General features: G+C 32.2%; 1 protein-coding gene and 1 non-coding gene across 2 annotated transcripts; both read left to right on the top strand.

Moving 5' to 3' along the window:
- The first annotated feature begins 7,021 nt into the window (after positions 1-7,021).
- Positions 7,022-8,074, top strand: LOC139900812 (uncharacterized). Its single transcript, XM_071883565.1, has 2 exons — positions 7,022-7,332; positions 7,570-8,074. Exons 1-2 carry the CDS (start codon positions 7,022-7,024, stop codon positions 8,072-8,074), a joined length of 816 nt encoding a protein of 271 aa, XP_071739666.1.
- Positions 8,075-26,884: 18,810 nt separating this feature from the next.
- Positions 26,885-26,991, top strand: LOC139903293 (small nucleolar RNA R71). The gene has a single exon (XR_011778123.1). It is a non-coding gene; the product is annotated as a small nucleolar RNA R71 (small nucleolar RNA).
- Positions 26,992-27,856: the final 865 nt, after the last annotated feature.

The raw sequence follows: 27,856 nt of genomic DNA, 5'->3' as shown, positions 1-27,856 counted from the left end.
CAGCATCAAATCATGAGCCAGCTATCACCTCAGGTACCAAATAACTATGTACCGACCCGACCTGCTTACTATCTGCCACACCAGCCCGATATGCGACCACCATTTACTCTCTACGACCCCAACCAAGCCTATCAGCACACCTATAACCAACCATGGAACCCGACCGATGACATGAACTGGAACCCCTATCCAGATTGATACAGTTCCCGTTGGTGATTTTTATCTTTTATTATTTTTATTTACTTATGTTTAAAACATATAATATTGTGATACTTTTATGTAATTTTTAACATTTTTTTTTATTTTGTTACTAATATTTCGTATTTATAATTTGAAAGTGGGATGTTAAGTCCCATTTCAAATGACCATGCATGTTATTATTTGTATGTATGTATATTGTCAATTGTACACAACAGGGTAAAACAGCGAACTTTCAAAGACTGGCATTAAGTTCAGCAAAAGCTACTAATTTTGATGACAAAACGAAAAACAAATGTGATGTAACAACAAGGCAGAATGAACAAATGATGTGCACCATTTATCATTCAACAAAAAAGTGCCAATATGTTTGGAAACTTTGGTAAAATTTAATCATTTTTCTACGCTAATCACCCTCAATAATTAAAATTGTACTGATTTCTTGCAAATGAGGGCATTGCAAGATCTTAAGTGTGGGAAGGGGTTAAAATCTTTCGGATTTTAAAAATTTTAAATTTAAACACTTGGTTACCATTAAAAATACTAGTAACGCAGTAGTTGTATTAGAATCTAGTGCTCTCTGATAATAAAGAACAGCCATAGTCTTATATACTGACTACCCAATTCTAGTAAAATTTTTCAAAATTTTCAACTAAATAAACTCAAAATTATGTTTATACATATTTATGAATGATAAAACTAGGTGTTAACACCGAAATTATTGTTACCTCGGAAAGGACATAAATTGAGAAACAACTCAAAACGCTTGAATTCATTAAAAATGGAATAGAGGAAAATAAAAAGGCAAAGAAAGGAAAATAAAAGCCAAGTGTGGGAAAAATTTTCCAAGTTATTTAGAACATATGTCACATATTTTTGTACAAATAATTGAAGATACTTTTGTTTTGGACGATATTAATCAGTTTTACCCAATTTATTGTAATATAAATAGAATTTATAAGGAAGTAAAGTCTTCCGAGAGAAAAAGACACGCGCTTCTTGATTTAGGTCAGGAAGTTGTCATCCAGACCAGTTGTAGAGTCTACGAAAAACCTTGAAAAGTTTTCTCAAAAATCAGCTGGAAATTCACGGACCTCAGCATCAAACAGGGTCGCCAAGTGGTCAGACTTATCCTAACCATGAGAGGATCTGTCTTGTACAATGGGGGCACCCTGCAAATTAGCTTATAAGACTAATGAATCAGATTCCCAGAAAGGATAATCTCCTTAAAGATCAAAAATTAGCTTTTAAGACTGATATTACTCAATTCTTGAGATTGACCTTAAAGATTGAGAATTCAAACTCATGGAATTCAATGATATCTAAACTCGAGCTTGAACGAGAAAATATTTTGATCAAATTAAATCCGATTTGTTTTCTGAAAACTCATTTTCAATGCGTTCATTACCATTGAACGTAAAATCCTAGGAATTCACCTGGAATTCATTAGGTCACCTGAACCAAATCAGGTGTTAACCGTAAGAACGGTGGTTGCATAGCATGGTCGAAGAAAGAACCTTGTACCAGACCGAAAAACTATAGGGTGATCTTTACTATTGCTCCTACAAAGGATAGTAATTGCATCCGACACGATATAGACCATAATCAAAAGCATGTCACGGGACAATGCCTTAACAGTTGCTTGTTCAACGCTTTCCTTTACAACCGGATGGTAGTTTACCGAAAAGTAATACACGGAGCAAGTAAACTGGACGTGTTGCTTTCCTAATACAAGGTTAGCAAGTGGGTGACACAAAACCGCAAGTTTTGAGCTAAAATTTTCAAATCTGAAAGCCACAAAACCCACAAAAATAATTTGCAAACACCGGTGAAGGGTTATTCCGGAAAACTTATCTAGGGTAAAAGCTAGATTGAATTTTCAAAAGATCAAATGTTTTCATAAAGATCCAATTTCCTAAAGGATCTAAATTTTTATAATCATGTGGGACTGTAAACCACAACATTACTATCATTGTTCATACCACCGTATAGAAATCACTGATGTACAAAGTGTGAAGAATAAAGAAGTGATTCAAGTATGTTTTTATTTCAAGACTATATTGCTTGAGGACAAGTAACGCTCAAGTGTGAGAATATTTGATAATGCCAAAAACGAACATATATTTCATAGCATTATCCTTCAAGAAAGACAAGCTTTTGGTTGCAATTGTTCTATTTACAAGTGATATTCGTTTAAATAATAAAAGGTGAAGACAAAAGACAGATTCGACAATTTGAAGACGCAAACGACCAAAAAGCTAAAAAGTACAAAGTACAATCAAAGTGGTTCAATTTATTGATGAGAAACGTCTAGAAATTACAAGAGTACGATTCATTAAACGCAAAGTAAAAGATATTAAATAGTACGAAAGGACGTTCGAAAATCCGAAACCGGAACCAGAGTCAACTCTCAACGCGCGACGCAACGGAGCTAAAATGACAAGTCAACTATGCACATGAATATAATATAATATATAAATAATTCTTAAAATTATATATATATATATATATATATATATATATATATATATATATATATATATATATATATATATATATATATATATATATATTAAAAACCGTCGGCAAACTAGCAAACAAGCGAATGTGAGCTGTCCCAGGGGGCCATGTGATCGCATGGTCAGGCATTGTTAAATCTATGCCATCGCATGGCAGGAGAATGCTGGCCACATCTATAAATTGAAGCGTTTTTCGGACGAATGATACACCTTTTAATTCAATCTGTCTCACTCTCATATATATATATATATATATATATATATATATATATATATATATATATATATATATATATATATATATATATATATATTTATATTTTAATTATAATTTTAATATTAAAGTTTAATAATAATAAGGTTATAGTGGCGAATGTTGTAAGTGTGTAAGTCGAAATTCTGTCCGTGTAGCGATACGCTATTATTAATCATTGTAAGTTATGTTCAACCTTTTTAAATTAATGTCTTGTAGCTAAGTTATTATTATGCTTATTTAAATCGAAGTAATCATGATGTTGGGCTAAATATTAAAGACGGGGTAATTGGGCTTTGTACCATAATTGGGTTTTGGACCATAATTGGGGTTTGGACAAAAGAATGACACTTGTGGAAATTAGACTATGGGCTATTAATGGGCTTTATATTAACTAAACGATACCTCGTTAATTTAATATAAAGATTACAATTTGACGTATCTATATATAACCACATACGCTTAATCGGGTACGGTGGGCGGGATATCTATAAATACGAATTATCGTTCATTCTACCGAACACGGGGATGGATTAATAGTTAATGGACTCATTAAAACAGGGGTGGATTACATTCAAGGGTAATTGGTGTAATTGTTAACAAAGTAGTAAAACCTTGGATTACACGCAGTCGATAACCTGGTGTATTCATTAAACAAAGTATTAAGACCTTGTTACAGTTCGAATCCCCAATTAATTGGAATATTTGATTTCGGGTATAAGGATAATTTGAAGAAGACTCTCGCACTTTATATTTATGACTGATGGACTATTATGGACAAAACCATATGGACATATCGAATAATCCAGGACAAAGGACAATTAACCCATGGTAATAAATTAAAAATCAACACGTCGAACATCATGATTACGGAAGTTTAAATAAGCATAATTCCTTTATTTTATATCTTATCGCACTTTTAATTATCGCACTTTTTAATTACCGCAATTTTATTTATCGTAATTTTATTTATCGCACTTTTAATTATCGCAATTTTATTTATTGTCATTTTATTTATCGCACTTTAATTTATCGAATTTTAATTATCATCATTTATTTTAGGCTTTAAATTAAATTATATTTATTTTTAATATTTTACATTAGGTTTTAATTGTGATTTAAGTTTTAAAATCGACAAACCGGTCATTAAACGGTACAACCCCCCCTTTTATAATAATAATACTACTATATATATATATATATATATATATATATATATATATATATATATATATATATATATATATATATATATATATACAAATATAGTTTTAAAAATATAGCGTTAAAATTGGCTAGCTCCCTGCGGAACGAACCGGACTTACTAAAAACTACACTACTGTACGATTAGTACACTTCCTATAAGTGTTGTAGCAAGGTTTAGGTATATCCACTCTATAAATAAATAAATAACTTGTGTAAAATTGTATCGTATTTAATAGTATTTCGCAATAAAAATATAACTATTTCGTATACGCCTCTGCACACATCAGTGGTTTAAAGTCGATGTCCTCAAGCCCGATTGGCTTGACTTCATCATTGAAGAGTTTCAAATGATTCCCATGAACTTTAAATGGGTTGCCCTTTCCAATCAACTCAACAAATCCTTTTTCAAGTATGCTTTTAACAACAAACGACCCATGCCATCTTGACTTAGACTGTCCGGGTGACTTTTTGAAATCAAGATTAAATAATAAGAACTTGTAACCCGGTTTAAACCTTTGATGTTTCACATAGTGATTATAAACATTGACTTTTTCCTTTAAAACCGATTTTTGCAATGATTTCTTTTTAACCTTTTCAAGAACAAATTTCTCACCCTTTTTAAGAACTTGGGTGGGTTTAACCACCTTTTGAACAACATTTTTCACAATTGGGTCCAACAAGACGTTTTTACCAACAATATTCTCCCTACATTTAGGTCCAAATTCATTTCCTTGACTATTTTGGGGTTACTTAAAACATTCTCATAAACCTTCTTGATCATATACATAGCATTTTATATGTATATTTTATTGGCTAAAGGCTAAAAGCAAAAGTTACGCGAACTATAATCAAAAGGCCTGAAATATTCGCTGAAAATAAAGATAGCGGATCAGTTTTCGTGCTAATAAAAGACTGCGGGTCATTCCGCTATGTTTTCGTGGATAGTTAAGCAGTCCACAGACCGCGGATATTTCGAATACTATAAATAGGGAGCTCGGCCTCTCATTTATAGGTTGTTGATTCTCTGCCATTTGCCTAGACCTTTGTGATTTTCACTTGTGACTTCGCCCAAGGAATTTCTACATTGAGTTAAGGTGAATCATGAAAATTAACAATCAAGACCGGGTCAGGGTGGTTGATCACTCGATTGAAAAGTGAAAGACGATCATCAGGGCCCAAAATAATCATCAAACATCCCATCCTCCATCCTTATCATTGCACTCAATCCTTAATTAAGTAACTCATTAATTAGGGATTGATCAATTTGCGCCATCCGTGGGACGCGTTTTAAGAATTAAACTCGAAATTTTTTGTTTTGTACTATCAAACGATTAATTGGCTTGTTTAATTCTAATCGTGTGTTATTTTGATGATTCACAGGAGAATACATTTATAATCGTTGGTAAATTGCTTGTTTAATTGAAGTAATGAGCAATATCAGGGTTGATCGCGGCATTGTTGCCCCAATGCAAGCGAATGCCCAAAAAAGGGGAAGAAAGCGAAAGTCTACAAAAATGTATCAAAATTGGCAATCTGCACCGATAAGTTTTCCACAAATGAAAAGCGACACTTTTTCTGAAATGCCGATGGTAGTATCGTGCAAAATTGCGCAAACTGGAATCACAATCATGAAAGTTCATGTTGATAACAGCAGTGTCGACATTGTCTATGAACAATGTTTTGTCCAACTGCCAGAGAGTATTAGAGAAAATTTACAATCAACCGCAGCCTCGCTAACTGGTTTTGCGGGGGAATCTTCATTGCCTATGGGCGTGTTGCCCATAGATGTTGAGTTATTTGATGAAAATGATGACAGTTTAGTGCGGCGAGTGCAGCTAGAATTTTATGTTATGCGGACTTCATCACGCTATAACATGCTGTTAGGAAGAACTGCCTTGGCTAAATTTGGAATTGTTCCATCTACCATTCATGGTATGATTAAATTTGCAACATGTAAAGGTGTTGCTACAATAAATTCAGCAAGTATCATGCCCATTTGTGCGGCTGTAAATGTGAAAAGTGCAGTTCAAGAAACCGCCGATATTGCGGACAACATGGTAGTGGTTAATCATGCGTATCCTGATCAAAAAATTAAAGTAGGATGCAACATTAACGCGGATATCAGGAAGCAAATTGTGCAATTGCTTGTGCAGTACATGGATTTTTTTGCTTGGTGTGAAAATGATATGACTGGTGTTCCGCGTCATATTGCGAACACAGACTTAATGTAAATACAGCTTTAAAACCTGTAGTGCAGAAGCGTAGGGGCATGGCCCCAGACCGCGCTAAGTGGCTGTGTGAGGAAGTAACGAAATTGGTAATAGCTGGTTCGTGGAGAATGTGTATTGACTTCAAAGATTTAAACAAAGCATGCCCTAAGGATAATTATCCACTTCCGAAAATTGATTTAAAAGTGGAATCTTTACATGCTTTTCCATATAAATGTTTTTTAGATGCGGCACGGGGATATCATCATATCCCTATGGCTAAAGAAGATGCAGATAAAACCGCTTTTCATGCGGGTAAAGGCAAATTTTCTTATATAATGATGCCATTTGGTTTGATCAATGCGGGTGCAACATATCAACGATTAATTGACACTGCATTTGAAAAGCAAATTGGGAGAAATCTTGAAGCTTATGTAGATGATTTAGTAATCAAAAGCACAACACAAGAGCGAATTATTGAAGATATGCGCGAAACATTTAACACATTGTGAAGGATAAACATGAAGCTTAATCCGCTAAAGTGTAGTTTTGGCGAAACAGAAGGAAAGTTTTTGGGATATCTTGTTACAGAACAGGGTATTCAAGCTAATCCAAAGAAAATTGCAGTTATTGAAAATATGACTGCACCAAAAACGGTTAAGGAGGTCCAAAGTTTGACGGGAAAGTTAGCCGCATTAACGCGTTTTTTGTCTAAAGCTGCTGAAAGACAATTACTGTTTTTCCAAACTTTAAAAGGCTGCTTGAAACAAAAAAGCTTTGTTTGGACAAGCGAAGCAGAAACCGCGTTTCAAGAAATGAAAAAGTTGTTGAAAACTTTTCCTACGTTAACAGCGCCAATTGATGGCGAAATTCTTTACCTTTATATATCGGTGGCAAATGAAGCTTTTGGCTCAGTTCTAGTGGTGGAAAGAGATAAAATACAAAAACTGTATATTTTGTCAGTAAAGCTCTTACAGGGAGTGAAATAAACTATGCGCCGATTGAGAAATTTTTGTATGCACTCATATTAACATCGCAAAGGTTAAGAAGATATTTTCAAGGGCATCCAGTACATGTGCTAACTAATATGCCGATTAAGCAAGTCTTAACAAAACCAGAGATATCTGGTAGACTTGCGTTGTGGGCAGTAGAGTTGGGTGCTTATCAAATTTCTTACCTTCCGCAGTGCTGTAAAGGGCCAGGTTTTGGCGGATTACCTCGCTGAAATGACTGGGGAGTTGGAGGTGATTAATGAGCGCATAGAGTTAAAACTGGCGGTTGGAGAAACTTGGGATTTATTTACCGATGGAGCTTCATGTGCAGAAGGCGCTGGTGCGGGTTTAGTGTTAGCAAGCCCAAGTGGTGAAGAGCATACATACGCATTACGTTTTAATTTTGATGTCACATATAATGAGGCGAAATATGAAGCGTTGCTTGCTGGTTTAAATATTGCACGAAAAATGGATATCGCCAAGTTACGAGCATTTACAGATTCGCAGTTAGTGGCAAATCAGTTTAATGGCTCTTTTGAGGCACATGATTCCACAATGCAGAAATATTTGCAGTTGTTGAAAGAATTGGCAGTGCGGTTTGAGCATTTTGAACTTGCGCCATTGCCACGAAGTCAAAATAAGAAGGCGAATGGTTTTAGTAAGTTGGCCGCTCTAACGTTCTCCCACTTTCAAAAATAAGTTTGGGTTGAGGAATTGCCAAGCAAGTCAATAGATAATGACTTAATAGTGGCATCTGTTGTAGAAGAATAGCCAAATTGGATGGAACCAATCCTGCAATACATCCGCAGTGATATTTTGCCAAGTGATAAGCGTGAAGCTCGCTTAGTAAGAGAGCGAGCACCAATGTATATCAATCAAAATGACATTTTATATCGCAAATCATATTGTGGTCCAATGATGCGATGTGTGGGCCCAATTAAAGCAGAAATGATCATTGATGAAGTGCATAACGGTTCTTGTGCATTGCATTCAGGCTATAAAACTATCGCAGCAAAAATTATGCGAATGGGTTACTTTTGGCCATCCCTATATCACGATGTTGCAAAAATTGTTAAGCGTTGTAAAAGCTGTCAAAGACATGCTCCGCAGAATCGGATGCCAAGGCATGATATGATTCATGCCAATTCGCCATGGCCATTTCACAAGTGGGCTATTGACATTGTAGGGCCATTTCCCGCAGGACATGGCAAAATCAAATTCCTGATTGTGGCAATTGACTATTTTATAAGATGGGTTGAAGCTAAGTCGGTTCGCACTGTCACTGGTGTGCAAGTGCGAAATTTTGTATGGGAGTATATTGTTTGCAGATTTGGTATTCCGCGTGAAATAGTTAGTGATAATGGTGCCCAAATTGCGAAAGATCCTTTTAAAACATGGTGCACTGATTTAAATATAATCTAAAAGTTTACGTCAGTGGCGCATCCATAAGTTAATGGATTATGTGAGGTAACCAATCGCGATATTGTTAGCGGTATTAAAAAGAGGTTATGCGAAAAGTGAACTAGTTGGGTGGATGAATTACCCAATGTGTTGTGGGCACATCGCACTACTTTCAAGAAAAGCACGGGGGAAACACCTTTTAGTTTGGTATATGGCTCTGAGTCAGTAATACCCGCAGAAATTCTGTGAGAATTTGAATTTCAATGAAGAGCGAAGGTTAATAGGCTGCTATCAGAGAGGCAAATAATAAACAGCAAATAGCCAAGTACTACAACAAAAGAGTGCGTGCTTTATCTTTTGATGTAGGCGAATGGGTACTGCGAAATAACGATGCAAGTAGAGCAGAAAAGCTTGGCAAATTAGGACCTAATTGGGAGGGTCCTTATCAAGTTGTGGCAATTAATGCATCAGGTTCATATAAGCTCGCAGATGTGGAACGCCGAACTTTACCTAATGCGTGGCATGCTGCTTTATTAAAGCGATATTATGCGTAATTCTGTGAAAATAATATGAAGGCCAAAAATGCATATGCATAAAGTGTGAAATTCATTACAAGGCCTATACTTGATATTCTTTATATGTGTCTTTATTTTTTAATTTTTGCAAGTCTTGATCACACTTGTAGGAATTTCAAAAGTTGACACTTGTAAGAGTATGCAAAGAGTTTATTTGTGAAATGCCAAAAGTTTATGAAATGTTTTGTATCCTGTTTCATAGCGATGAGGTGTTTCGCGATGTTTAAATAGCAAAGGGATGAAATTGCCCACTTTCGCAGAAAATAACTATTGCGAAAGGAACTTAAAATCCTAAGTATTTGATTTTGCCAATACTTAGATGCTTCGCAATGCTAATTGATTGCCTAAGGATCGCTTTGATGGACTTAGAAGATTCATAACGTATAAATATACACGCATACAGATTGTTTAGCAAAAGTACATACTTATTATGTGCACACTAATAAAAGTTGGAAATTGCAAAGGACAAGTCCGTGTTATGAATATTATGATGAAAGCGCTATATAAATAAAAGTACTTGCAAATATATATAGAAATGCGAAAATTTTATTAATAACGACGCAGAGATAGCTGCGTGCTATACATTACAATATAATGACAACTTAGATAAATCAAGTTCAATGATGTCATCTACAGTAGCATCATCCTGCTCGCTTATCGCTGAAATTTTTGGGATTGGAATATCCGCTATGTTTTCTTTCGCAGTAGCAAATGCATCTCGAGCATCTACGAGCGAGCAAACGCGGTCTTCAATCGCTTATGGTAGTGGATTTGGTATGGTGCAGTACGGAGTAATCTCATCCAAGAATTCCACTCTTTCACGCAATCTCAGCGCAGCAGCATATGTTGAAAACTGAGCAGAAACAGGGTGCGAATTAAGCACTTTCCTGGCAAACTCTGGCAAATGTTGGCGAAGCTTGGTGAATTCCAGCTTCGCAGAAGTCGTAGCAGCTAGAGCGTTGTCTTGCTCTGCAGTGACCTTCGTAACCTCCTCCATTAATACATTAATAGTAGCTTGAAGGCTGTTTTCTTTTTCAACTGCAGTTGAAACCTGCAGTTTTAAGTCATCCACCGTAGTTTTTGCTGCGATGAGTTCATAAGAGAGGTCGACACAGCGCTTCTCGCTATCCGTAGCCTTGGCTTTCTCGGTGTTGTACTTTGCCTTTTTAGCCTCAAGAACGTTGAAAAACTGTTCTTGACGGCAAATCATATCATACGCAGAATTGAAGCACATGTAGAAATTCTGCACAAAACTATTATGCGCATCAAGCGCAGAAAGCTTTGAAAATTCGCGGCGAAGTTCGCCTGGGATGGCCAACTTCATTTGTTGGTGCTGATCTAGTGCTGCAGCAGAAGAGGCATAAGTATATCCCGATAAACAGTCGATTCTCACCCCATAAGAGTCGGGTGGGGTGCGGAACAACTCTGTGATCTGGTCAAGCGTGTTTGGGCTCGCCAAAAAGGGGTCACCAGTGGAACCGCCTACAAAAATATGTAAATTATAAGATACGCAAAAAAATACGAGCATTAATTATGTGATAATGTTCAAGGCTTACCCGTTTGTTGATCCCCTTCATAATCCGATATAATCGGATTATCATAAAGAGTGGTGTCGGTTTGCTTTAATTTTTTACTTTGTGATTGTGGCGGTGTGACAACTCGGAAATTTCTGACAAAATTTAAACTTTATCTTTATATATTTCCGACACGATAAGCAAAGTCTGTAATGTTGAAATCTCAAAAACTTTGAATTGTGTTCATATAATCAATTACCCTTCGACTGCTCTTGACGATTCACGAACAATTATGTGTAGATATATATATATATATATACATATATACATATGTATGATTATTAAATTAAGATATATTAATAAAACATTTAACATGAATATAAGTTATGAGATCTATTTACGACTTGGAAACGTTAATAAAGTAGTGAATGAATAATACTTTACATGAGCGTATATGCTTCGATATAAGTTTAATATATTTATCGATGAGATTATAAAATAATATCAAACGGTTTAATTATCAAGATTCATAGTGATATGATTTACGTGTCTCTGTTGAGAGGTCAACTTTGATTTAGGAAACCTTTCCTTTTTAACTAGATTCAGAATAATTGGTAAAGTGATTTACAAATAAGAACAAGACATCAATTATCGAGAGTTAGACAAAAGTTAGTGGAGATTTCTATTTGATCTACAATGCATGCTTTACAATAATTCCCTCGTTACTTTTGATAAGATAGCAATTTAGTTTTTCATATTATTCAATGTGAAAATGAAATTAGGGAATACAGATAACATAGAAAATGGATATTGACAAAGTTAAGTAAATCAACGTTTTACATTGAAAAGGATTTCATGCATTTGGCTATCCAATGAACTTTAACCTTCGTTTCATAAACAAACTGTAAATTTTAAAAACAGGAAACTCGTTATATCTTATATATGATTTTATTTCTTGAACGAAAGCATTTTACTATATAACAAGTCCTATTATATATATGTATAATAAACTTCGAAAATATATTTTTAGTTTTAAAAAACTGTACGTTACATCATTAAATAAAATTTCCATTAAATATATATGTTATACATATTCTTAGACAAAGATATCTATATATTATAACATAAGAAAATATAATGTTAACTTCAAAATAAAATGTTTTGATTATGTATATTTTTCTAAAGAGTTAAGTAATATTATATATTTAATAGATAACGAGACTTTGATTTTTGGAAGCAAATGACCACGACACTCAAATACATAAGTTGTGCTTTGGGTAATATAGTCTTTAGATGATTAAGTCTAATTATTGATAAAGGTACATATCACGTAACGTAAAGTGCTAGTTTTCTAAGCGTACGAAAATGCGTTCGAGAAACCGGAACCGGGACATAAATCGAGTGATAAAATACAATTCGTTGGAACTAAAATTACGAGTTAACTGTGCATGAGAATATAATATAATATTTAATTAATTCTAAAGATTAAATATATTATATATTAAATAAATATATATATATATACAACATAAACCGTCGGTAGAAAAGCAAAGTGGAAATGAACTGTATTTGAGGACTCCGCAATCGCGGACCATATACCCACGAAAGTATCGCAATTGCGGAGCTAATGGGTTCAGTTTGGGGCTATAAAGCTCGAACGTGATTTGGTTCAAATTCAATTCAATCTATTCTTCTATCTCTCTCGTTATATATATATATATATATATATATATATATATATATATATATATATATATATATATATATATATATATATATATATATATATATATATATATATATATATATATATATTCTTATTAATTAATATTATAAAGATTATTATTATTATTATTATTAAACTTATTATTAGTAGTATTAGTATTATTATTATTATTAGTATTTTACATAAAATACTACGACAAGGTCATGGGAGAGTTATTTCAAGACGGGTTTTTCGAGCGGGATAGGGCTAAGGAAATTATGGGTTATAGCTATGGAGGTTATGGGTATTGTTCGAGGGTACGCTCGTGAAGTCAACTTAGTGTTTATCATCTCCGTTGCATTTACGTACCTTTCCTGCAATATTGAATCTCAATATTGATACGTGAGCACTCATAACTTAACTTTTATTTATTAATAGTGTATCGCTGACTAGTACTCGAGTATATAGGATTATGCATGCTTGTATTTTTGATATTTTCATTAGATAGGTTATGTTGAATCCTGAATTAGTTACATATGTTGTTGAGATAAGGTATATGATATGCATGTCGTTGGAAAGCTAGCGAAATATTAAGAACTTTTCATTTAGATATCAAATGGTTTCGATGAACGGATTAGAAGTTATAGTCAATTGAATTTTTGTATTATTATTAAAAATGATTATTATCATCGTCGTTATTATCATCGTTATAATTATTACATTATTATTATTATTATTATTATTATTATTATTATTATTATTATTATTATTATTATTATTATTATTATTATTATTATTATTATTATCTTCATTATCAATAAAAGGTATTATCATTGAAAATTGTTATTTTATTATTATTACTATCGTTAAAGTTATAATTATTATTATTATCATTAAAATAGTTATTAGTATTATCATTAATATTATCATAATATTTATTATTATAATTAAAACTAATATTAGTAACACCTAATTATTTTGATTACTATTGTTATCATTATTATGAACACGATATAAAAGACGACTAAAAGCTATTAACAAGTCGATTGAGAAATAATGAGTATGCGTATCATGATGAAATTAAAATATTGTAAAATATTGATTTAGATAAAATTATCGTTCTTATCGTTCTTATTATTATTATTATTATTAAAAGTATTGTTAGTACTATCATTTAAACAAAAATTATCATTTTAGTTATTATAAAATATCATTATCATTTTAGTATTATTATTATTATTTTGAATAGAATCATTATTTTATATAAAATATTATTTTAAAGTTAATATTAAAAAGTATCGTAAATATTAAAGTTATCATAATTACAATTATCATTTTATCATAATTAATAATATTATTAGTAAAAAATAAATAAATATTGTCATTATTATTATTACCAATATTATTTTATCAAATAAATATATGATACAAAGATAGTTTTACTACATGTAACATAATTACACTAATAATACATACCACTATATTTTATGATATTAAGTGAACTTTATAAATTTATTTGCTTAAAATACATAAAAGTATATTTTTATTATATATAAATTTTAATATAAACTTTTATTAATAAATGACTTTTATTATTTACTTTAACAAAATCTAATAAATATATTTAAATATATATAAGATGACTATATTTAAGTTATATAATAATCATGTATAGATTTTGGAAATCATTTTGAGTCAAATTGACTTTTGTTGACTTTTGCATAGTAGTCTCGAGCATTAGGATTATGGTACACTATGACTTGACCTAAATTGTTAAACAGATATTGACCAACATGTAAATATATATAATTAATATAGGTTCGTGAATCCGAGGCCAACCTTGCACTTGTTCAATGCCACCATATGCTTAATTACTACGAAATACAATATTGTGAGTTTCATTTGCTCCCTTTTTAAATGCTTTTGCAATATATATTTTTGAGACTGAGAATACATGCGATGCTTTTATAAATGTTTGACGAAATAGACACAAGTACTTGAAACTACATTCTATGGTTGGATTATTATACCGGATATCACCCTTTAAAAAGCTTGGTAGCCTAAGAATTTGGGAACAGACCCCCAAATTGACGCGAATCCTGAAGATAGATCTATGGACTTTAACACGTTCCATCCGGGTTACGGGTGCTTTAGTACTTCAATTTTATATACAGATGAGTGCACCTGTATATTGGTGATATTCTAGATGCATTTGTTAATGTCGGTTACCAGGTGTTCACCATATGAATGATTTTTATGCACTTGCGAGTGTAAGATTATTTATGAAGAATGAAAATCTTGTAGTCTATTAAAATGATGTAAATGATTGATTACGAGAAACTAATGAACTCACCAACCTTTTGGTTGACACTTTTAAGCATGTTTATTCTCAGGTATTAAAGAAATCTTCTGCTGTACATTTGCTCATTTTAAAGATATTACTTGGAGTCATTCATGGCATATTTCAAAAGACATTGCATTCGAGTCGTTGAAGTCATCAAGATTATTATTAGGCCATTTTATAGTTTGGATTTATTGGGAAATGGTATTCATAACGTCAATCATCGTTATAATGAAAGTTGTCTTTTAAAAACGAATGCAATGTTTGTAAAATGTATCATATAGAGGTCAAATACCTCGCGATGTAACCATATGTTATTGTATTCGTCCTTATGGATTAGGACGGGTCTTTAAAGGTGGTATCAGAGCGGTGATCTTAGCGAACCAGGTCTGCATTAGTGTGTCTAATTGATAGTCGTTAGGATGCATTAGTAAGTCTGGACTTCGACCGTGTCTGCATGTCAAAAGTTTTGTTTATCATTTTTGTCAGAAATTGCTTGCTTATCACTCTTAGTCTAGACACGTCTTACTGCATTGATTGCATGAATAGTGTATAGACAAAATTCATATCTTAGCATATCTGCTAATTCATATCTTAGCGTATCTGTTACTGTAAACTTTGCCTAACAGTGTCCGTAAATTCCTCCGCAATCTATGAGATCTTTTGCTCTATATATATAGATATTCTATGTAATTAGAACACCACCCGATAGTCAGAAAGTCATTTCATATCTAAAAATCCTTTATTCAATCGTACGAAATGGAATTCGTCATTAGTTCAAGTTCCTCGGATTCCGAAATGGAATCCCACTCAAGCTCCGAGAGTAGTGTGACTGGAATGGACCAACCAATAAGTCATCATCTATTCTGGATGAATTGGGGATGGGTTCGTAGTCTACTTAATCACTGAAGACAAGAAGAAGGTGATTCCTTCCATCCTCCACATTGCCCTCTTGGCGAAGGATCGGAAGCACTTACCGACGAACCTGTCCGAAACATCATTTTCTCTCTCATTTCCAGAGTATCTCGTCATGATTATATACTATACCAAATTTAGATTTTATTTATCCGCTCGTCCGAACCGACAATCACCCCAGTGTAATAGAAGAAGTCAACAAGCTTCGCGCTCGGGTAGTGGCTTTGGAGAATATGGTGCAAATGTTACAAATACCAGCAGCAGCAGCAGCAGCATAACCAGTACCACCATCAGCAACGCCAACAGAACCATTACCACCACTAACAACATCCACATACCATGCTTCTATATCATAAAATGTTCCACGAGCATCAACATCATACTTATCATAGATACCAAGGAGTATCAACAACAATAACCGATGAAGTATTGATTCATAACTTCATTAGAGAAATGTTCTGTGGCGATTATGTAATCTCTAAAGTCTTAGAGATTATCTATTCTAACCCTAACCAAAAATCAGATGAGTGAACCAAAATGATAGAAGGAAGAATAGAAACCCTGACAAGAATGATGCATGATTCACAAGCTAGACTTGTTTTACCAACAGCATTAACAGTACCGTTAACATCACCAGCACAGTCAGTGCCATCAGCATCGTCAGAATCAGCAGCACCTATGACATCACAAGCTCCGCCAGTTCAAGAATCACTGTGGACATCATTACGAATCAATAAATGCGTATATTGTATCAACGAGTTATGAAGTATTAACTCATTCCCTCTGAAGAAATTATATGTATATATATATATACATATATATAAATTTTGAGATCAAAATAAATCTCTCCGTACTAAGCTATTATGTATGGATCTTAACTACTCGGTTAATTCATATTACAAATATGCAATAATGTACGTCCTTCATCCACAACTTAACCATCATTAACTACAATCTCTGTCTCAATTCAATAAATTCCAATTCATAATAAATCAAGTGTATTATTCAAATATATATTTGATTTTACACTTTCATCATCGATGTACTCGAAACTTTTTAAATAAAATCATTCGTACCTTGCGAAGTTCACAAGAATTTCACGAAAACCAACATCATGCATCAACAAATAACGAAGTATTGACTCATAATTTCAATATCATTGAAGAAATACTTCGTAAAAGTTATGTAATTTCTAAAAGTTTTAGGGATTACTCAATTCTAGTTTCAACCGTAAATTAAATGAGTGTAATTTAATATTAACTCATTAAATCTATGTTACATCTGAAGAAAATATACACATATATATTTTCATAAAGACTGTAATAAAATTCTATTGCACAAAATATTAATTGTGAATTTTTTTTAACGGGTAAGTAATACCCGAGAGATATATAAATTCACAATTAATATGTTACATTCTTCGAATCTGATTCAGCAATCATTAACTATACTCACTATTTTCTCAACAATATACATTCCTTTATAAAAATCAAAACTACCATACTCATTCAAATTCAATTACATATGTTGATCCTGAAATTGCAGAATTCAATTCAAGATATAACCGTTATCATCACTCTTAGATCCCTACGTCTTTTGAAGTTATACTTTGACTTTAAAACTGTACTAGAACATCATATGTATATTAACGATTACAATCGGTGTTCAAACCCCGAAGACACTTCAAGTAATGAACAATCGAAATGATGATCCAACCACATGTTACCTACAGTTATGTACCTGAAAAACTCTCGAAACCAAAGTAACAGTTTAACACATATCTGCATCAAATCCTTTGGCATTTATTAGAAAAAATAACCATGCGAATCCTTTTTCAAAATAGCAAATTTTGTCACAGCTCCAGCAAATCAACTTTGACTTTTTGTTCGAAACAACCTTATTATAACCCTGATATATATGCGTGCTCTTTTATTGTTACCGGGGAATCCTTTTATATTCCACTACATTAGCAGTAAACTTACCAGTAACTTTATTGATCTTTGACTTTCCGAAAAATCATTATACTTATCGAAACCCTATCATCTACTCATCTGCATCCTGTAACAATAATTGCCATACCGACTGTCGGAAACCATCAATCATCAATCTCGAATCTCGCAGCGGTTTTACTTCGACAATTATATATACATATAATGTCTATTTCGAATGTGAAGTTTTTGAAAACACCCCATTCTACGAATCAGTACCAAAAAGTTTGAAATAGAATGATAAAGTAATAAGGACTGTAGAAATCAAATTACGATCAGAAGTTTGTTAATAAAGAATAGTAGATTGGAAAAGCTCAAACGAAAAATTTGGTACTGAAAAACGGATTGAGCAAAGTATGAAGGAAGCTGTGGACAAATCACAAGGACGAAACCTGCCTTCGAAGAATCCAAATGATTTAGTGTCTGCTGAAACCATTAGTAAACACCTTACCCCTTATTCTAAACCTTCACAGACAGATTTCCCGCATCATCCTTTAATTCCAGATATTTTAAAATTCTGAAACATCATCGAATCTTTCAGTATAAATATCCACGATATTTCTGAAGATACCATCATAACTATCATTGTTTGAGATTATTTACCTCTTTGCGCTATCTTTGTTACATCATAAAAGAAACTATTTTAGTTTCTAAATTCTGAAACCTTCAAGTTCTAAATGTGAATATTTTTGAAGTAGTGTTAGGAACTGAAGCATGAGTTAGCATAATATAATGACACTTGATCAACGTGATTATATTACAGTAAGTCATGCTAAGTTTTTAAATGGAACGTGATGATTCACAGATCATAACGTCATCATGTGCCATGTTACACGATTCTGGTATTCTATTTAACCTCTAAAAATATCAAGAAAATATTTTTCTTGATGATTCGGTCTTTTCCGAGGTATTCTGGTAAATTGACAAATCAAGATCGTGCCATTACAATTCTCTTCTTAGAACATTAACTATGTTCATTTTAAAATCCATACCTACGAATTCTGGACCGTTATTCGCTTGACTTGAAGTCGGGAAGAGGAGACAAAAGTATGGAACTCTTAAATATAAAAGAAAATATAAAGTTCGACAACAACACGTAAATTACAAACCGTGTATATCAATACGTATTGCAATGTAAAGGCACGAGAGAATTAAAAATATTATAACCCCAAGGTAATAGTAAAAGTAAATAAAATCTTCCGGCGGCAGATAAAAAAGAAGAATGACAGATATGAAAGTTAGGAGTATATCCAGAATCAGTACTGGATGGAGCATATTGACAAATACTTTAAAATATGAGTTGAGGGAGAAAGAATAGAAGATGTGAGTTGTAAGGAAACGAAGGAGGTGGATTTATAGTGAAATATCTGACGAAGAAATCGAGATGGATTATCGCATTAAATCGAAGAGGATCATAATCTCCTTAATCGCCGAAAAATCAAATCCTATATAGATTACAAAAAGTATTCTTTAATCCGGAGATCAACCGTGATCACGTCAAAAGATAAGGCAAATCTCTATTTTCTCATTTGACACTTTTACGATAGCTTCACTCATACGCTTCGAAAAATTGAATTATTTTATCCGTATTTCTTAATCATGATAAAATTCTATGTATCAGTTTATATTCGTCATAATAACATTCTTACTGTTAGTCATGACGACCTCGATCAAATTACGGGGACGAAATTTCTTTAACGGGTATGTACTGTGACAACCCGAAAATTTCTGACCAAAATTAAACTTTATCTTTATATATTTCTGACACGATAAGCAAAGTCTGTAATGTTGAAATTTCAAAAACTTTGAACTGTGTTCATATAATTAATTACCCTTCGACTGCTCTTGACGATTCACGAACAATTATATGTGTGTGTATGTATATATATATATATATATATATATATATATATATATATATATATATATATATATATATATATATATATATGATTATTAAATTGAGATATATTAATAAAACATTTAACATGAATATAAGTTATGAGATCTATTTACGACTTGGAAACATTAATAAAGTAGTGAATGAATAATACTTTACATGAGCGTATTTGTTTCGATATAAGTTTAATATATTTATCGACGAGATTATAAGATAATATCAAACGGTTGAATTATCAAGATTCATTGTGATATGATTTGTGTGTCTCTGCTGAGAGGTCCACTTTGATTTATGAAACCTTTCCTTTTTAACTAGATTCGGAATAATTGGTAAAGTGATTTACAAATAAGAACAAGACATCAATTATCGAGAGTTAGACAAAAGTTAGTGGAGACTTCTATTTGATCTACAATGCATGCTTTACAATAATTCCCTCGTTACTTTTGATAAGATAACAATTTAGTTTTTCATATTGTTCAATGTGAAAATGAAATTAGGGAATACATATAACTTAGAAAATGGATATTGACAAAGTTAAGTAAATCAACGTTTTACAATGAAAAGGATTTCATGCAATTGGTTATCCAATGAACTTTAACCTTCGTTTCATAAACAATCTGTAAATTTTAAAAATAGGAAACTCGTTATACCTTATATATGATTTTATTTCTTGAACGAAATCGTTTTACTATATAACAAGTCCTATTATATATATGTATAGTAAACTTCGAAAATATATTTTTTAGTTTCGAAAAACTGTACGTTACATCATTAAATAAAATTTCGATTAAATATATATGTTATACAAATTCTTAGATAAAGATATATATATTATAACATAAGAAAATATAATGTTAACTTCAAAATAAAATGTTTTGATTATGTATATTTTTCTAAAGAGTTAAGTAATATTATATATTTAATAGATAACGAGACTTTGATTTCTGGAAGCAAATGACCATGACACTCAAATACATAAGTTGTGCTTTGGGTAATATAGTCTTTAGATGATTAAGTCTAATTATTGATAAAGGTACATGTCGCGTAACGTAAAGTGCTAGTTTTCTAAGCGTACGAAAATGCGTTCGAGAAACCGAAACCGGGACATAAGTTGAGTGATAAAGTACAATTCGTTGGAACTAAAATTACGAGTTAACTGTGCACGAGAATATAATATAATATTTAATTAATTCTAAAGATTAAATATATTATATATTAAATAAATAAATATATACAACATAAACCGTCGGTAGAAAAGCAAAGTGGAAATGAGCTGTATTTGAGGACTCCGCAATCGCAGACCATATACTCACGAAAGTATCACAATTGCGGAGCTAATGGGTTCAGTTTAGGGCTATAAAGCTCGAACGTGATTTGGTTCAAATTCAATTCAATATATTCTTCTATCTCTCTCGTTATATATATATATATATATATATATATATATATATATATATATATATATATATATATATATATATATATATATATATATATATATATTCTTATTAATTAATATTATAAAGATTATTATTATTATTATTATTAAACTTATTATTAGTAGTATTAGTATTATTATTATTATTATTATTAGTATTTTACATAAAATACTACGACAAGGTCATGATAGAGTTATTTCAAGATGGGTTTTTCGAGCGGGATAGGGCTAAGGAAATTATGTGTTATAGCTATGGAGGTTATGGGTATTGTTCGAGGGTATGCTCGTGAAGTCAACTTAGTGTTTATCATCTCCGTTGCGTTTACGTACCTTTCCTGCAATATTGAATCTCAATATTGATATGTGAGCACTCATAACTTAACTTTTATATATTGATAGTGTATCCCTGACTAGTGCTCGAGTATATAGGATTATGCATGCTTGTATTTTTGATATTTTCATTAGATAGGTTATGTTGAATCCTGAATTAGTTACATATGCGGTTGAGATAAGGTATAAGATATGCATGTCGTTGGAAAGCTAGCGAAAAATTAAGAACTTTTCATTTAGATATCGAATGGTTTTGATGAACGGATTAGAAGTTATAGTCAATTGAATTTTTGTATTATTATTAAAATTGATTATTATCATCGTCGTTATTATCATCGTTATAATTATTACCTTATTATTATTATTATTATTATTATTATTATTATTATTATTATTATTATTATTATTATTATTATTATTATTATTATTATTATTATTATTATTATTATTATTATTATTATTATTATTATTATTGTTATTATTATTATTATTATTATTATTATTATTATTATTATTATTATTATTATTATTATTATTATTATCATTATCAATAAAAGGTATTATCATTGAAAATTGTTATTTTTATTATTATTACTATCGTTAAAGTTATAATTATTATTATTATCATTAAAATAGTTATTAGTATTATCATTAATATTATCATAATATTTATTATTATTAGTATTATTATAATTAAAACTAATATTAATAACACCTAATTATTTTGATTACTATTATTATCATTATTATGAACACGATATAAAAGACGACTAAAAGCTATAAACAAGTCGATTGAGAAATAATGAGTATGAGTATCATGATGAAATTAAAATATTGTAAAATATTAATTTAGATAAAATTATCGTTCTTATTTTTATTATTATTATTATTATTATTATTATTATTATTATTAAAAGTATTGTTAGTACTATCATTTAAACAAAAATTATCATTTTACTAGAAATATCATATTATTATTATTTTGAATAGAATCATTATTTTATTTAAAATATTATTTTAAAGTTAATATTAAAAAGTATCGTAAATATTAAAGTTATCATAATTACAATTATCATTTTATCATAATTAATAATATTATTAGTAAAAAAAATATTGTCATTATTATTATTACCAATATTATTTTATCAAATAAATATATGATACAAAGATATTTTTACTACACGTAACATAATTACACTAATAATACATACCACTATATTTTATGATATTAAGTGAACTTTATAAATTTATTTGCTTAAAATACATAAAAGTATATTTTTATTATATATAAATTTTAATATAAACTTTTATTAATAAATGACTTTTATTTTTTACTTTAACAAAATCTAATAAATATATTTAAATATATATAGGACAACTATATTTAAGTTATATAATAATCATGTATAGATTTTGGAAATCATTTTGAGTCAAATTGACTTTTGTTGACTTTTGCATAGTAGTCTCGAGCATTAGGATTGTGGTACACTATGACTTGGCCTAAATTGTTAAACAGATATTGATTAACATATAAATATATATAATTAATATAGGTTTCTGAATCCGAGGCCAACCTTGCACTTGTTCAATGCCACCATATGCTTAATTACTACGAAATACAATATTGTTAGTTTCATTTGCTCCTTTTTTAAATGGTTTTTCAATATATATTTTTGGGACTGATAATACATGCGATGCTTTTATAAATGTTTGACAAAATAGACACAAGTACTTGAAACTATATTCTATGGTTGGATTATTATACCGGATATCACCCTTTAAAAAGTTTGGTAGCCTAAGAATTTGGGAACAGACCCCCAAATTGACGCGAATCCTGAAGATAGATCTATGGACTTTAACACGTTCCATCCAGGTTACGGGTGCTTTAGTACTTCGATTTTATATATAGATGAGTGTACCTGTATATTGGGGATATTCTAGATGCATTTGTTAATGTCGGTTACCAGGTGTTCACCATATGAATGATTTTTATGCACTTGCGAGTGTAAGATTATTTATGAAGAATGAAAATCTTGTGGTCTATTAAAATGATGGAAATGATTGATTACGATAAACTAATGAACTCACCAACCTTTTGGTTGACACTTTTAAGCATGTTTATTCTCAGGTATTAAAGAAATCTTCCGCTGTGTATTTGCTCATTTTAAAGATATTACTTGAAGTCATTTATGACATATTTCAAAAGACGTTGCATTCGAGTCGCTGAAGTCATCAAGATTATTATTAGGCCATTTTATAGTTTGGATTTATTGGGAAATGGTATTCATAACGTCAATCATCGTTATAATGAAAGTTGTCTTTTAAAAACGAATGCAATGTTTATAAAATGTATCATATAGAGGTCAAATACCTCGCGATGTAACCATATGTTATTGTATTCGTCCTTATGGATTAGGACGGGTCTTTACAGGTGGTGTCTGGTAGGATCGTTTGGTGGAGCTTGGCTTCGTAAGGGGAGATTTGGAGGTCAAATCGACGATTGGAATCGTTTGCTTCTCTTTTGACACCTACGATTTAGCCTCAGGGCTTTTTAATAGCTTCGTGATCAAGGTTTTTGGGTTAGCCTTGGAATCCACTTCTTCGATCTTCATGATAAAATGAATTACGAGAAAGAAAGAAGTTTCTAAGGAGATGTGAATATTTGATTAAATTGCGAGATATTTCAGAGTAGCGAGTGGGAAATTTGTGATTATGGACACTGATATATATATAGGGGAAGTACGAATGCTAATTAATTGCGTTAAGTGTCTGTTGTAATAATTTAAACGGTAATATTTTCGCTAACGGATGAAAATGGTAACTTTGTTTACTGCAACGTTAACAAAGGCATAGCGAAAATATTATAATGCGGATAGCGGTCATGAATAACTGCAAAATTTTTAAGAGTTTATCATGATACATTTACTTCGCAAGATGTATCATAATAAACTGGGGGGACTTGATCATATACATAACATTGTATATGTATATTTTATTAGCTAAAGGCTAAAAGCAGAAGTTACGCGAACTATAATCAAAAGGCCTTGAATATTCGCTGAAACTAAAGACATCGGATTAGTTTCCGTGCTAATAAAAGACTGCGGGTCATTCCGCTAAGTTTCCGCGATAGTTAAGCAGTCCGCAGACCGCGGATATTTCGAACACTATAAATAGGGAGCTCGGCCTCTCATTTATAGGTTGTTGATTCTCTGCCATTTGCCTAGACCTTTGTGATTTTCACTTGTGACTTCGCCCAAGGAATTTCTACATTGAGTTAAGGTGAATCATGCTAATTAACAATCAAGACCGGGTCGGGGTGGTTGATCACTCGATTGAAAAGTGAAAGACGATCATCAGGGCCCAAAATAATCATCAAACATCCCATCCTCCATCCTTATCATTGCACTCAATCCTTAATTAAGTAACTCATTAATTAGGGATTGATCACTTCTCATCAACAATGCCTTCACAAGCTTTTTCAAAACCATTTTCATCACAAGATTTCATAAACATTTCAAACTCTTTATCAACATCAAAATCATCAATTTTATTAAATTGGTCAACATTCGAAGTGTTAACCGCCAATAAAGCTTTTAATTCATTTTCTTCACACGAATCCATGACCTCGATTTGACAAAAAGACTTAACATTTGACAAATTTGGTTTCTTATCAACTTCACGCACATAAAAATCAAGTCTTTCGTCTTTTACCCCGATACTTAATTTGTTTTGTTGCACGAAAATAATTGTATCAGCGGTGTTTAGAAAAGGTCGTCCCAAACTTATTGGGACTTTGTCATCCTCGTTCATTTCGAGAATCACGAAATCGACCGGAAAGGTTAAATTACCAACTTTTACCACAAGGTCTTCGGTTATGCCGATTGGTGTGTCAAACGTTTGGTTCCTCATTTTTAATACCATCCGGGTCGATTTTAGTTCCCCAAGATTTAACTTTTTATAAATTGAATAGGGCATAAGATTTTAGTTACCGCCCATGTTACTTGGGATTACAAACTGACCAGGATCACCCAATTTGGGAGGCATCTTTTGCTTTTGCAAAATAGCCGAACATTCCTCTACGAGAAATGTGGCCGACACCTCCTCATATTTTCCTTTTGAAGATAAAAGATTTTTAATGAACTTCCCATAGTTAGGCATGCCCCTAAGCACTTGGATGAGCGGCATGTTGACATGAACTTGTTTCATCATTTCCATGAAGTCCCTTCGTTGAGTTTCAACTTTTTCCTTCCTCAAAGATTGCGGATATGGAATCAGTTCCATATACTTCCTTAAAGGTGCTCCTTCATTCTTTTTACCCTTAACCCTTCGTGGTTCATCCTTTTCAACCCTTACCTATCGCGAATCCCCATTAACACTTGATTCATTCTCAACGGTTTATGAAGTATGTGTAATAGGGTTTGGTGTTTGGGTTGGAGTTGTTGGGATTTGTGGTTCCTCATAAGTTAAAATGCTTCTTGTTGAAATGGCATTGATAAACTCAATTTGGTTGCCATTTTCAATGGGAATAGTTCTTGTGTTGTTGTTGTTTTGGTTTTGGTTCTTGTTGTAATTGTGGTTGGGGTTGACTTGAGTGTTGGATGGCAAGGTGCCTTGAGTTCTTTCGACAACTTGGTTTAAAAGTCGTCCAACGGCGCTTTCTAGGTTCTGAAATGAAGCTTGTTAATGATTCAATTGTTTCTTTAAGAACTCGTTCTCCTTTAGCAAAAATGCTTCGGTGGTTTCCACCTTCTTGATATAATTTTGCATGATTTCTTCTAAACTCTTTGAAGGTTGGGATTGTTGAGTGTTTTGTTGAGGTTGTTGATTGTAACCTTCGTTATTTTGTTGTTGACTATAACCTTGGTTGTTTGGATAATTTGGATTGGATTGGTTGTTATAAGGTTGATTGTTTTAAGGTTGTTGATTTTGGTATTGGAAGTTGTTGTTTCGGTTTTGGTTATAATTGTTGTTGTAACTTTGGTTTCGGTTTTGGTTTTGGTTTTGGTTTGTAAATCCTAGTTGACATGAGCATCTGAATTCATGGGAATGTCATCCAAATTAACATGGTTGCATTGATTAATTTGGGGACAATTCTTGGTGAGATGTGGTCCTTCGCACCTTTGACAACCTACTTGCATTGCAACTATCGACATTTGAAATTGATTATTTAGGCTTGCGAGAGTGACTTGACCATTGTCATTCTCCACTTGGGCTACATTTTTCCTTGGTAAGTCTCGTGGTGAAGGGTTCCATTCTTAAGTGTTGACCGACATATCCTCTAACATGGTTTCGGCCGCATTAGGTGACTTATACATAATAAATCCTCCTGAAGATGCATCGAGAGTTTGTCTTGTCAAAGCATTAGTACCTCGGTAGAATGTGTGATGTATTCTTTCTTAGTCAAACCATGCGGTGGACAAGCTCTTAGCATTTTCTTGAATCTTATCCATGCATCATACAAGGACTCATCATTCCATTGAGTGAATCCATTAATCTCCATTCTAAGGCGCTCCGCCTTTGATGGTTGAAAAAAGTGATTGATAAACGCATCGGTTAAATCTTGAAAAGTCCTAATAGAATCGGCTGGCAAATTCCTTAACCAAACTTTCGTATCTCCTTGAAGTGTAAAGGGGAATGCCCGTAACTTAAAAGCGTTATCGGTGACATCTTTGGTTTTGTAGATATCACAAATATCGTTAAAGTGTTGAATGTGTTCGAAAGGATTTTCTTCTATTAACCCATGGAAGAACATATCTTTGATCATCGTGAAGAAGTTTCCCTCGATCTTCCAATAATTGGCTCTAATTGGTGGTTTTGTGATAGCCGGAGGCACCACGGTAGGCGCAACCAACCTAGCATTCCACATCGGCGTGTCATTTGGATCATCTTGTTACTCTTGATCAACCGGTAGACCATGAACATTCGGATTACCTTCTTCACCTCCGTCCATATCTTCTAAACAAAATGGCAAAACCTTAAAATATTTCCTTAATACCCTTTCTTCTCTACGTTTATAAACCTCGTGCACGTGTTTCTCAGGATCGGAAAATGGATGTGTAAACTTTGATCCTTTTGGGATCTCCTTTTCATACATAAAGTACCTAACCTTCAATCACAACACAAACACAAATGGTTTTCCAAACACAAAATAAAATATAAAAACGAGAATAGTAACTTTTGTAAGGATAAATCCTTACAAATGGATCGAACAATTAAAAGCTTAAAACAAATATCTAACCTAGCAAACCACTCCCCGGCAGCGGCGCCAAGAAAGTGTGATGCGTGTGGAACAATAGATCTATTACCCTCAAAATTTATACAAGATTCAAACACTACAAATAAGCAAACACAACTAACGAGCACTTAAGACCCGG

Source organism: Rutidosis leptorrhynchoides, chromosome 3 (assembly GCF_046630445.1).
Source record: "Rutidosis leptorrhynchoides isolate AG116_Rl617_1_P2 chromosome 3, CSIRO_AGI_Rlap_v1, whole genome shotgun sequence".
Lineage (NCBI taxonomy): Eukaryota > Viridiplantae > Streptophyta > Magnoliopsida > Asterales > Asteraceae > Rutidosis > Rutidosis leptorrhynchoides.
This window is presented reverse-complemented; position numbering and strand designations above follow the sequence as displayed.